This window comes from Fopius arisanus, unplaced genomic scaffold (assembly GCF_000806365.1).
Source record: "Fopius arisanus strain USDA-PBARC FA_bdor unplaced genomic scaffold, ASM80636v1 scaffold00035, whole genome shotgun sequence".
In the NCBI taxonomy this organism is placed as follows: Eukaryota; Metazoa; Arthropoda; class Insecta; order Hymenoptera; family Braconidae; genus Fopius; species Fopius arisanus.
Window position 1 is genome coordinate 1181324 of NW_011887774.1, and position 13963 is coordinate 1195286.

The following is a 13963-nucleotide window of genomic DNA, read 5'->3' on the forward strand; positions in this document are numbered from 1 at the left end:
ATGACTCACGAAGTTTCGTGGGTGTGCGAACATTTCCCAGCGGTTTTTTAAATTTTTTAAAAAGAATCACGAGAACAAATAAAGATGATCGCACCATCACGAAACTTCGTGAGCCATTAAATAATGACAAAACGTAAAAATGTACTATAATTTTGCGTTAATCCGATAGATCATGTAAGAAATAGGATAAGAAAAAAATTCTAGGCTGAACTTTTCTCCGATTCTCCTTGAAAAACCGATGAATCGAATTCATAAAGCCATTAAGGAGCTAATCTACTCATTAAAGATAACGATCATCAGATCTTAATGTCAGAAAACATCGAGCTCAGATTCCACCTTGCTTCCTACAACCGTAGACTCCAATAAAAAAATCACATTGGTAAACAGTAGCCAAAGACGAAAGAGTGAATAAACGTGTGATGGATGTAGTGGGGGGCCACGAGTTTCTCAACGAAGGAAACGGAACGAACGTCACTAGGTATTGCTCAGTTGCACGACGCGTTTCACTCTCGTGCTTCCTCATTCCCATTCTCAAAAACACGTGACTCTGCAGGAAAAAAGTCCCATTAACGATTAGAAAATGTCGCTGGTGTACAAGAATTCAATGAAAGCCATCGGCAAGCTGGTGCCAGAGAAGCTCCAGCCCATGTGGAATCATCCAGCAGGTGAGTGATTTCCCTCTTTTCATTCATCAATTTTCACCATCGCCATAAGATTGACCTGATCGAGTGATTGCTGGAAGACTTGACAATGCTGACATTTTTGTATCGTATTGTACACAGCTGTTTGTCATCCGGTGGCAGCTGAGCCAATTAGGTCAAGGCTGTCAGCAGGCCACAGTTATGTAGAATAAAAAAAAATCAAGTTCATGCTCCAGAAAGTCTTTTATTTGCGCTTTTTATTCTTCACCGTAATATTTTTGACCTTTTACCGATGAGAATGGGTGACATGACATTTTCAAATGTCAGATTTGTTTATTCCCGAGTAATTCATCATGGTTTTGTATGTGGGAAAATCGATAGAGACCCTGTGGTAAACACAGCCACCTGAGGCGCACGTGTTTTATCGATTTATCTCTGTGGTTTCAGGTCCGCAAACCATTTTCTTTTGGGCGCCAGCTTTCAAATGGGTCAGTATTCACGGAAAATAGTCTCTTAGAAAATAGATTATTCTATTCTCTGAATGATATTATGCAATAGGTAATGTCTGCTCTCCACGTTTCAGGGACTTGTTATTGCGGGGTTGGGAGACCTATCACGACCAGCTAGTAAGATATCTTTGAGCCAATCTGCAGCACTTGGGGCTACTGGTTTAATATGGACAAGATATTCATTGGCTATTACACCTAAGAACTACAGTCTCTTCAGTGTTAATTTGTTTGTGGCTTTCACTGCACTTTATCAAGTGGCTAGAGCTGTCAAGTAAGTTTCATTAATAATTAATGGTCTAATGTACTTTGGAGTACTGTCCTGATTGTTTTGGTTTCGTCTGATGAACTTTGGATGTTTCAACATTATTTCTCTTTTTTTTTTATTATTCTGAATCAGAGAAATTTGAAGGGAAATTCAATTATTGCCTTAAGATATCAATATTATCACCAACAGCCCCACTTCCTGTCTGTCCCAGAGTTGCATCAAACTGACGACCTTTATACTCTTGACTTCTTAATGACTTTTGTAATAACACATGTGTGATGTATATGAGGCCATCGATCCCTCTTAATTGTACATTTCGGATGGAAATTTGACCGGTCAGATGCGCAGCATTTTCGATTAGATCTGATCAAGCTTTAATTATCAGATAGAGTATCAACAATTTTGGGAAAAAATCATATTCAGCAAGATTTAAATTGTATTTCCCAAAGCATATTGTTATTTTTCGGCAGTCATTTTCCATGGAAAAAAAATGCATTCAAACTCCCCATAATCTATATTTTCTTGTATGGAATCAATTTATTTGATTATTTTTAGTTGGGATCATCTCCAGACACAATATTTCAAAATTGAAAATTGATTAGTGGTCGAAATGATCATTTTCGATTGATTTTATATAATAATGTGTCTTTGAGAACGGACTTAAAAAAAATGATTAAGATTCAGGCAGCAATTCTGAATTTTTAAGTACTGAAAATGAAATAGAATAGAACAATCAATTGCCACTATTATTTTCGGAATTTAAACCATAGTTAAAAATCACGAATCCATTTTCATGAAGAACTGATATTTCTAAAGTTAAAATTCATAATGTCGAAATGAAAGACAGAATTTACACAGATAACAAAAAATAGATTATATGCGAAGGGAAGCTCAAATGGAAACTTTAAAGTTCCACTACAAATATAGAAACGATTCCAATTAAGGATGTCATATACGTAACAATGCTCATTTTGCAAAAACATATCTACGCCATTTATAGGCAAAATTAGAACATCGTGAAAATACACTATCACAAAGTTTCCATTCCAAAGCGAAAATCCCACAGAAACTGAATACACAAATTGGGTAATAAAACCGAGTACTGGACAGCAGAAAAATTTTTCATTATGCCTCCACTAGTTTTTATGTCCCCATCACTGAATATTCATTAAATTTTCATTTTTTTTACTGAATCTTAACGCAAAGAAATTCTACTGGACTTTCTTCTAGAAAATTTACCAGACTCGTGATATCAAATGTTTTCATTTTATCGTCTCATGATATTGTTTCTTCAGTAAAAATTCAGAGTTCGATCTAAATTGTTTTATTCTCTTTCAGGTATCAGAACGAGCAAAAAGAAAAGGAGAAAGAGACAGCTCCAGCAGCGCTGAGCAGTCATTGATTAAAAACAGAAATGAAAAAAAAACGTGCATTCCTAGATAGCGAATTTTTAAACAGTTATTGCCGAGTGCGTTTTAATTACACACGAGCGTTGAGTTGATAGTGATTATCGAGTCAATGAGGTTGTGGAATTCTTAGTGTAATACGAAATAATGGAACGACAGCAGATACTCTGCTAGACCAATTTAACTGGTGGTACTGGAGTTTATGAAAGAAATCTCATTATACTCAATGGAAAATTACGCGAGGGGAATATCTCATTGAGCGTTTGGACCAGATGGTTATCGTGAATCATTAAACTTAGGTGAATGAAGTTGTAATTATTAAAACGTTCAACTGTGATACAAATTGAAACGGTTTCAACTCACATGAAATATCGTCACGTAATCATTGTATCCTTATCACGCAACACCAAACGTTTTCTCATTTTAATTCATGAGGTGAGAAACACCTGTTTATAATCTCGTGAGATAAAAATTAGTTAATGCGAAGATCTAATGCAAATTATGTCGACGAGGACAAAAATAAAAAGGTAATCGAGAAGTTGCGATTGTGAGCGGGTATCATGATCGTGATTTAAATAAGGTTCTACCTCTTTCAACCGTTTTTACTAATTGTTGATAGCCAATCTATTGAATTAATTCAATTTCGTATCAACGGGTTTATTACAGTTTTATTCAATTGTAATTGTAAATTATCTTGTCATCTCGGAGTCAGAAATAAAATCGACATTTTTAGATAACTTTGAATGTGCAAATAATTCAACCTGGATGTGTACTAAAAGAACGTGATAATAGAAAAAATTTGATAAGATGAGAAATTCTTAACGTGCCTGACTAGATAATTGTAAACAATTTAGACAATTTATTGCTCAGAAGAAAATATATTCTTCGCCTTAATGTTGACAAAATGTTGCAATTGAAATAATTTAATCCTTACTCTGTCCATTCCAAATGCAGAATGACAATTTCCTTCTACTAATCTTGGAATCGTCAAGAAAATGTTCAAAAAAATTCATTCAATCCATTCCCTCAAAAAACGCCCAAACCGCATTTTCATGCATTGTCTTTACAATTTTCTGATCATTTTTAAAAGCTTAGAAAAAACACAGAGAAATCTTTCCACCACCTTGCAACTTCGTGAGTAATTAAATAATGTCAAACGCAAACAAGTTATATTTTTTCACGTCAATTTTTTCAAGTCAATAGTAAGTTTTCTAGAAAAATGAAAAAACCGTACTTTTAGCTATAGATGGGTGTAGAACGACCCTTAAAAAAATCGATTTACTCACCCTATTATAATTTCGAGTGGAAAATCTGATTGCAGTCGGTGTCTCTGTTTTTCCAACTAGATCCTCCAATTCTCTTCTTTCTCTCATTCGCCGATTCCTTCTGAATGCGTCGTATCACCGTCCTGTCCTGTTCTGTTTCTTTCAGATGATATATTCTGTCTCACTCATAACACACTCTGAAGATCTGCTCAAAGTTCCAAGGAACTTGAGGAATCAGAACTACCATCCATTTTAAATGTTGTGTCTTTCAGTCAAATTCCGTCCAAAATTTAGAAAGAAAATTCATTCCAGACACTCGTTCCCTTTTTTTTATTTTCCTTCTCCCGTCTCGCCTTCACGATTCCATTGAATTTTGAATTAAACAATACAGATGAAAAATTGAATCATAGTGTGGGTGTATGCAACAACCATCACGACTGAAAAAACCGCAAACTTCACCAATTATCGTATTTAAAGAATGACCAATTATTTTCCTGACTTCCAGATTATTTTCCAACAATATTTTCTGCATTTTGTCGAAGGGATCCACCGGAAATGTTCCCGTCAAGTCTAGAGTTATTTGTTGTTTACCTGAATCGCAAATACTAAATTCCCCTAGAATATGATTTAACGACAAAATTATTATTTTTATTATCATTAATCATAATTATTATATGGCTCTACAATAAACATTCTCGAAGGTTTCTTGCTGAAGGGAAACTCGTTTGATCAATAAGAGAATAATATGTATAGATCACGTTATTTATAAACTTTTTTGATCGTAATCTGGGTAATTCGAATTTTTTACGTCAATATATTTATTCCGTTTTTTTATCCTCAATTTTTGGGCTTTATTTTTATCATGCTCCTTTCAAAATATAAATACCCTGAAAAACTAATCCGCTGTAAATCGATCGAAATGACAACGAAGCCAATATTGTCAGCCACAATTAGTTGAATTTCAACAATTGTTTTTTGATTTGTCGACGAAAAACAATCGGTCAACAATCGATCACCTCGAAATTTACATAGGAACTTACATACGGATGGGATCTAAAAATAAAATAATTGAATTGTTGAGGCTAGAATTGGTCATTCTGACACGAAAAATAGAAAATTTCGATTTAACGAATACAATACTTCCATTCGAAAAAGTACAAAGCTGAAAGAATGACAACAACAATATTTAGGGGATCACCCCCACCGCAGACAGTCGCTCTGTTATCGGTCAGCTGTAGTTCACAAAATGGCCGGCGTGTCGCTGCGCACGCCCCAAATCGACTGATTGCGCAGATACTTCGGCGCATTCATCACGAAGAAAAATCAAAGGCCCAATGTGTACGTAGTACATGAGCCTGGAGTCTCGGGAGCACATCGTCAATGTTTCTTATCTCGTCTTCGTTGTAGGTTAACGTGAATTCTCAATTTATTTTCAAGTGTCAAAATTCTGGACTGATTTGTCCCCAGTGCACCGCCTCTCTCGTGTTCCAAATCCTCGTAAAAAAATAAAATATAAACAATAACATAGAAAGATAATTAGCCCGGAGTAGTAACAAAGAGTAAAAAAATGTTCTCCGGTTTAACGAATCAAGTGTCGACTTGGATGGGAAAAAAGGGCGAGGAAGGTGGAGAGTTGACAGAAGAAAAAATTGCATCACCATCGGGGGAAACGGAGCTGGATCTCGAAAAAAAAGACAGCAGGTAAACCCATCACCAGCTATCACCCATCAATTATCATCAGCAAAATCGATGGATAATTATTATTATCGAGGGCACCCGTCCCCCTGTCAAACTAGATGATTCGACGAATGTCACATCCCACCGGTGACAGCAATAAATACGCGCTGATAACATGTGTCTGCGTAAAAACTTGGTAATTCTCATGGTATCGATTAGTCGAGTCAAAAAAAAATTAGTCGTTCGTGTCGGTTTCGTGACGAAAAAAAACAGTGATATGTTCACACCCCTAGGATGTGGGAGGTAAAAGATTTTTTTCCGTCGTTTTATATATTTTTTGTGGGACGTTTGAGATGACCTCCTCCCTCGAGGGCGATTAAGCCAGACTATTCCCCGAGAGTTGCATTTCCTCATTTAATTCCCCGGCAATGTATTTCTTCCTTTTTATTAAGGACATTGGAATTCTCGCTCTCGACCTTTTCTTAGGGTTTTGTAATTTTTCTTCTCTATGGAGTAATAAACTTTTTTTATTTGGCACTCAACAGCTTCATTGTGGCGAGTTTTGAAGGAAGAATGATAGGGTTTTATCTCGCTCACAAACAGAAAAAGTCGAGGGAAGTAGACTAGAATCTCCGAGAAATCACCCCTAGACACCGACAGCCCTGTGGTATTATGTAAAAAGCTTCTTCAGGGAAGAGGAGGTGGGGGTTAACAATGCTTCAGAAATCGATTTATCATGCTATCTCCTTCGATTCAGGGGCTTTCCTCGTTGATGACTATTGATGTCAAAGACAGGGGCACCACAGGGTCTTGGGAGAAATTTTCTTCGTCCGAATTCCATCGATTCTGCATAAAGAGATGATGAGTTTCATGACAGATCGTTTGCTTCAATGATGAAGGATTCTGTGAAGTTTCGACAGTGGGAATGACAGTTCATGGGGGAATTAGGGGCGATAACTATGTCATTAACATGGTTATAGACAATGGTATCTTCTCATTATATCGATTCCAGGGTGAGGCGAAACAGTGCCGGCTTCTTGCCACCAATGGCACGAACTGTTACACCCGGCTAACCCCGATTACTCATTTTCCATTGTTTAATCTGCTCTCTAATTATCCATGTGGTACTCATCCGTCCATAATTATCCTCATCTTGGCTGGTATGTAGCAAATTGTAGTTAATGACAGGCTGAATTTTATTTATTCAATTGAGGGAATTTCTTTGGGTACTAATTGTCCACTGGAATTCCGGGACTGTATTGGAATTAATTATAGCATTATACTGAGTAATAATTTAATTCTCTGTTGGAAAAAAGAAGATTTTAGGGACGGTTGACTTGTAATCAGGTGAGTGTCCATGAATTTTATATACGGGGAGACTTTTTCCATTTTCCCGGTTTTCATCTGCAGAAAGATGAGGATTTTGTAGGTCAGATGGTTTTTACTCATCTTTAAAGAATAATCTAATTGAAATTTACTTTTCTGACGTTTTTTTAATGAAATTTGAAATTTTGAATTGCAATTTTTTTTATTGTTTGAATTTTGAGGATTTTATAACTCCACCTAGAATTGCAATCAATTTTTTTGTATCGCAATTTCCCAAGTGATAAATCTTCAAATTTTTCGGTTGAATCTGGAGCTTACGAGACATTTTATGATTGGGAGTAGCTCCGTAGGATCTTCTAGGATCTTCCAGATTTTTTAGTTGAAAGTGAATTCTACCATTGAAGGGAAAAAACTCTGAATTCTCGACTATTCTCTCACTCAAAAAATTGCACTCAATGTCGGTAATTATCTAATAAAATGTAGGACAAGCATAACAACCTTCCAATTGTTATCAAATACGTGGATTAAATTCTTGACATGATGGGATTATGCAATCCTCTCATCGGGATATTCAGACAAAAATTTTCAACAGCCAGGAGTATTTCCCCGGAGTGGAAAAAAGCAATTTCTCTACGTAAACTACTTAAAACTCGACACTCCATTCCTCAAAATGTATTCATGCTTCCAAGATTCCTCTGGTTTTTCTAATAAAGACTAATTATAAATGATAATACTTAAATATATTCTCATCAGCGTACGTCGAGTCAGGGAACTTTAATAGGCGAGTTATTTGCACGCAAATTCTTCCTTGAAAAGTCAAAATAAAAAATAGTGGAGTTGAATATAATTTTAGTTTGACGGTTTACCATAATTCAGTGTTGTCATCAAAGAGAAATTATTTCTAGTAAAACTAGGGGGAAAATGCTCTCTGGGAATAGAAGACGAGATTAATTGAAGTGGGATGACTGTCCCACAGCGGAAAAGCTCAAAGTTGTGAAGTGCTGAGGGGATTTTAGAGGATCGTATATAGTGTTGGGCTATAAAATAACCCAGAGGGATGGGAAGACGACCGAGGCATCGTCAGTGGTGCCATGATATCATTCGATCAATGTTTTTCCCTAGAATAGAGAAAATCAATTGAGGACATCTAAGCACTAAGAAAATTAATTTCCTTTCCATTTCTTAAAACGTGCGCATCAGACCCACCACTAACAATTGATAATTACCAACAACCAATTATCGATCGTTTAGTCCTCAATATTTGAGCCGAGAAAATTATCTACAGAGTGTAAAATTTCAAAATTAATACAAACTACAATTTATCAAATTATTCACTCTTGTTGATTTTTGAATTTTGGTACTCGGAAGCAAAAAATATTTTCTATTTTAACAACTTCTATTTATAGAAATCGATTTAAACAGCAAAAAATAGTTGGATATTCTTAATACTCACATAGATGTCTGTTCATTTCCCACTTATCGTAATGCGAGCCCGAAATTACACTTGGTTGAGAGGAAAAAATGGTTCTCGAGAATGGAAAGTAATTTTCCGGATATTGGTATAAATCGCGACGGGACATGGATTTGTACAAAAGTAGGAAAATTTATTTTACTCGGAATAACGTATTCCAGAAGTGAGGCGATTTTACCAGAAGCCCTCTATTTGTAATGCAGTATGCATGAGACCCTTTATACGTATACGATAAAACTATCCACACTGGTTATGCTACATATTCCATTCTGTAAATTGCCAAGGTGCCTATGGCACTCGCTATGGAGAAATGCATAGCGTGACAGGGGGCGTATAAAGAATAACAATCACACGTGACTTTTTTTTATCTCCTACTGACATCTCAGGTAATGCAAATATTTATGGAATAATTTTTAACTCATTCTCTTGTTCTGTTTTATTCTTTCATTATTTCACGATTGATTCCATGATTACGTTTATTTCTAGCTGGGACTCGCCATGCTTAAAGAATTATTTTATCACTAGAACAATTGAGATATTCAAACAGTTTTTTAGTGCAATATCATGGAATTGTAAGTCACTTGAGGATTTATTAGAAAGTCACTGTTTTATTTATTCTCCTAACACATGCTTTCTTCATCAATGCAGTAGAGAAAAATATTCTAATTACCAATAAGCCCCTGGCTGAAATTAATTTATTATTGTTTATCACATAATTATGAGCGATATTCTTAAGGGAAGACTAGTATGAGTTTTAAAAATCGCTCGTTATTGGGGTAATGTTTATTAAGCATGGACGATCGATGAATTAGATGTAAAAATGGATAATTGGTGCGAAAAATTTATTTTTTATTGAAATTGAAAAATCTTTGGGAATTCAACTCCAATGTTGCTAATTCATTCATTTTTTTACATAAAAAATTGCGCTATTTATGCTTCAATACCCAGAAAAATTATTAATTAAATATTTGATGCGGTTAGAGTGCTAGACTAGCATGCCAATGATTCGGGTTCGATCCTGGACACCGGTGGTCAAAATTTATAGCGCTCTAATCGCACAGTTTCACGGCCAAGCGGTAGTCCTGTCAAAAGAACGACTGCACCAGGGCAGCTTTTTTCCCTCCCTTCGGCAAATGCGGTACAGGGGGGGGGGGGGAAGAGAACAAATTGTAAAGAGCCGCAAGGGTATACGAGACAAAAAGTATTCATAATAAATTTTCAAAAGTACAAAGATGTGGAAATGCACACAAACATCTATGATAATTCATATCAATCTGATCTGTTTATTTTTGAAAGCTCATTGAGTTGGTAATCAATTTTCAAATTTATTCTGAATAATTTGTGAATTTTGTTTATGGGTAGTCGCATAAACAATGCAATTTTGTTTACTAACAAAAATTGAATTTGCATACAGGAATTGAATAAAAATATTTATTATTCTATGCATTTTTCAAAATTATTCACAAAAAATGTCTGTAATTCAAAAACAGGATGTGCAGGACAAGCGAATAATGAAGTAAATTTTTTCACCAATTATTATTGGCCGACAAGTCTCATTCTAACAAACTTTGTCAACTCATCCAAGTCTTCTCATGAATGAAAACCCAATCGACCCTGCAAAAAAAAAATCCCTCGCTTAGACAGAGCCCCAAAATTCCTTATCCTATTGAACATAATTAGACTGTAATAAGCATGCCGGAATGACGATGAAAGAGAGAGAAGGAATAATCAAGAATAAATATATTTTCAGCCCAACAAAGGGTAGCAAGTTGGAGATGCTGGCGGGTGTTAAATCCCAAATGACTGGCTGGCTGAGTGGTGGAATACCTGGCCTAAGTGGTCGTACTGGTGGTGAAGAGGGTGGTGAAGTTGGACAAACACCAGCTGAAGCAAATGAGAGTCAAACATCGCGGGAAAGCGTACAGGGCTCATCGCCTGATAACGTAAAAGACGATGACGCAAGCAGGTGGGTTGCAGGGTATGTGGATTCTGTAAAAACTACACCGCTGGTGGTCAGAAAGCTTCCACAAGTTTGAACAATCCTAGTCTCGCATATTCGTAATCTAATATTGTCATTCCATCAGTTGTGCTATTCTCTTTTGTACTCACATGTTCTTTTTCTCCCATTTCTCCATTTGAAATATAACAGTGCGACTGGCGGTGCTGACAGCGGTCCAGCTAGCCTCGAGGGTACACCAACAGAGGACAAAGATGGACAGCAAGCGTTTGGGGCTGGTGAGTTGTTCGAGTTATTTGTCTGTCCTATTCCATTATTTTGGCTTTGTGGCTTTTGTTGAGGAATTCACTAGGGGAGACGCGAATATTCCCCCATTTGACTTACCAGTGTTACTGTCAAGTTCAGGTATTCATATCGTCGATTTTTCTGTGGAGATTTCACACTATTATAATAGATTATGTACTTTCAGCAAAGAGATAATTGGGTCATTCCAAATAGCAACACTTTTGTTGCAGTTGTGTGATTTTATTTCTTAACATTTAGTTGCACAACTTCATCGGAAATTCTTTTTGTAATTCTACGGAAATTACTGAAATTTTACAAATAATATTATGAAAAGGAAAGTAGTTTTTGAGATATTAGAAAAAAAAGTAGACTTTCTTGAAATTATTACAAATTACAATTGCAATTATATTTAAAAAAAATACTCGACCGATCGATCTGAAATTTAACCCAGATGTACTCCGAAATAATATCCTTTATTACATGAAATTTTAGATTTTTCGCTTGAACTAGTCTTTTTTTGGAATTGTTCGTTTTTTTAATCGAAATTTTCAGGCAAAATTAGAAATTCGAAAAAACAATAATTGAAGTAATATTTAAAGTAATGATTGAAGCCGAAAAAATAATGGATTGAATAGCTCGAATTCGGAAGGAAAAAATGTAGAACCGATAATTTTGATCAGTTGAATCCAATTTTAAACTATCGTAGCTATCATAAGCTATCATCATCCCTACTAAAAGCTCGAGCAATCCAATCAATCCAATTTATAATAAGAGCCCATACTTCCATTTAGATCAAGCACTTCTGAGTTAACACCTATGTGACTTTCATCATTACTTTTTTCCAATGTATTTGAACTAGATAGATGTGCAATCGCACGTACAGCTTTCTACGTGATTCGATTGCAATCCCCTATGTCAATATGTCTCTTATGTGTCTTTCAAAAAGTGTTTGAAATACTTCAATTTATCCTGCACATGTATTTTTTAGGAGTCAAAATTTATGAGTTCAAGTGAATAAGAGATATATTATGCATCCGTAGCCTTCACGTTTGGAATATCTGTGGTAAAAATGGTTAGAGTTGATGATCGAAGCCACAAGTGAACAGTAGAATAAGCTCACCACTAATAAGGCATGGAGTTTCTGATCTGAGGTACATTGGAATATTGACCTCACAATTACTATTAATTACAGGTATATCGGCCATTTGCCAACAGAACGACACACACATGTGTCTGGGGGTTTTGATATATGAATTAACAGAGTTATGAATGTGTAGCTTTTCTCAACCATAAACTCGGTGGTTACGTGGAATATTGACCTCAACTCTCCATTATTCCCTCCGATGTGTCAATCGAAGCATAAGATCTACATTCACTGAAATTTATCATTGTTCACATGGAGTAACACGAGTAGAACAATTTACGATATAACTTCCACAAACTCGTAACGCAAACATACCGATTTACTTAACGGCGATATATAGAAATTACTTCAAGATTTCCTAGGGATTCAGTGAAATACTCCTGGTAAAAACCATTATTTTTCATTCTCGTATCATCCAGTGTCTATGAAAATTGTTTTGTATATGGTGTGTGTATTCTGGGATTTCTCAGAGCAGTCCCTTGGTATTCCGTTTTATACCCACAAACGAATTCTCTTTGTATTCTTGGAATTCGAGGGGATGTGAGAGTAGAACTGCTGCCGGACATGGGAATAAAATTTTCATGAGATTTCCAAGTATTTGTAGTATCAAAAGGAGGAACTGAGTGCTTGGGGATTTAACTCACTTCTAGTCGTCGAATATTCTTTTCGATAGCTGACAAATAGCCAATAAAGAGTCTCTGCATAACGGGGCAATTCTAGTTTAGGTTTCCTATAAATCCTTTTCAATATAGACACAGTAGGAAAAATTACTGAAAACGCGTATGTTTTCCGTAAAATTTCATATATTCAGCAGGAAATTCCAAAAGACAGGAAGAAAATGAAGAAGATTCATTCGTCTGAATTCACTGTTAGATTCATATTTGCCTTCAGAAGTTTTTCGGTTCATTTAACTTCATTGAAGCATTTATCTTCATTTACTCAATCCAACTCTCATAATGTTGATTTATCCATTTAATTTTCCTCTGTCTACTATGCATAACTATTTAATGGCATCACCCACGTGATGTCTCGCAATAAAAAATGTTTAAACATTTTGAATGCATCATTTTCTTCCTTCGATCGTCTAAAGACGGTAAAAAAACCGGGTTACGATATTCAGTGGAAGATTCTCGTAAATCTCAAAAGTACTGGGGGTGAAGAAAAAAATCGATACTCTTGCTCTAGTGGGTTGGCCCAAATGCCAGTGAATTCTGACAGTTGTGACCAGCAAGAAGGGGAAAAGACTAGACAAATATTTCACACGTAATTTCTTCTCTGGCCTCAGAGATTCGCCAGGTAATCTGCCATGATTCTGTTGATACACCTTTCTGACTCTGATGACTGATATCGCCAGTGGATATCGAAAGTCCCAATCGTCAATGGTGTTAGCCTTAGGGAAACAGTCGAGGAGAGATTCCCTCATGAGAATTCGCTATTGAAACGAATTCAGTCGACGAGAGGTGGTCTTTCTGTGTCGTGTGGGGGATGGGTCCATCCACGATCAATACCAAACACCTACACCATTACGCTGTCACTCGGGAAAATCAAGGAACATAGTGGAATGGTTATAGTTATTGGGGGCACGAGGGAAAAGAGAAGTGTTGAATCCAGCCTTGGCTACTTTTTCATCTTCACACTGGATAACATTCAGAGACAAGAGTTGAGGGAAGATAGCGTCATTGAAAAGATATCTTCTAGCTTTGATAATGTTGCGAATGGAGTAGATGGTAATGAAAATATGAAAACTCCATTCCTTCTGAGAATCTAGAAGCTTCAATTGTTACAAAGCTTGAATTATTTTGTGAAGACAATTATTTAATTGTTCAAGCTTTTTCATTTTGTTATCTTCATCCCAGAAATTCTCATGGAACAATTAAACACGAAACATGTCTCTAATTGTTTATTTGACTACAGGGTTGAAATCTCTGGGAACTTTCTCTTCAGACCACACAATCTGTTTTCTAAATCCAGATGGATAGATTATCACTTCAGGTTAGAGAATTCAGATAATTTCGTC

General features: G+C 35.9%; 2 protein-coding genes across 4 annotated transcripts in view; both read left to right on the forward strand.

The window, feature by feature from the left end:
• Nucleotides 1-454: 454 nt before the first annotated feature.
• LOC105266038 (mitochondrial pyruvate carrier 2) lies at nt 455-3592 on the forward strand. The gene is made up of 4 exons (XM_011303917.1): nt 455-665; nt 1089-1129; nt 1225-1421; nt 2754-3592. Exons 1-4 carry the CDS (start codon nt 581-583, stop codon nt 2815-2817), a joined length of 387 nt encoding a protein of 128 aa, XP_011302219.1. The 5' UTR covers nt 455-580; the 3' UTR covers nt 2818-3592.
• Nucleotides 3593-5406: 1814 nt separating this feature from the next.
• Sap47 (Synapse-associated protein 47kD) overlaps nt 5407-13963 on the forward strand; it is a 33156-nt gene continuing 24599 nt past the window's right edge. For 2 of the 3 annotated variants that reach the window (XM_011303921.1, XM_011303923.1), the window contains exons 1-3: nt 5407-5787; nt 10311-10538; nt 10710-10795. In XM_011303921.1, coding sequence (XP_011302223.1) covers nt 5654-5787; nt 10311-10538; nt 10710-10795 — 448 coding nt within the window. In that variant the 5' untranslated portion in view covers nt 5407-5653. The remainder of the gene's footprint in view (nt 5788-10310; nt 10539-10709; nt 10796-13963) is intronic. The other variant, XM_011303922.1, reaches the window with a different exon arrangement.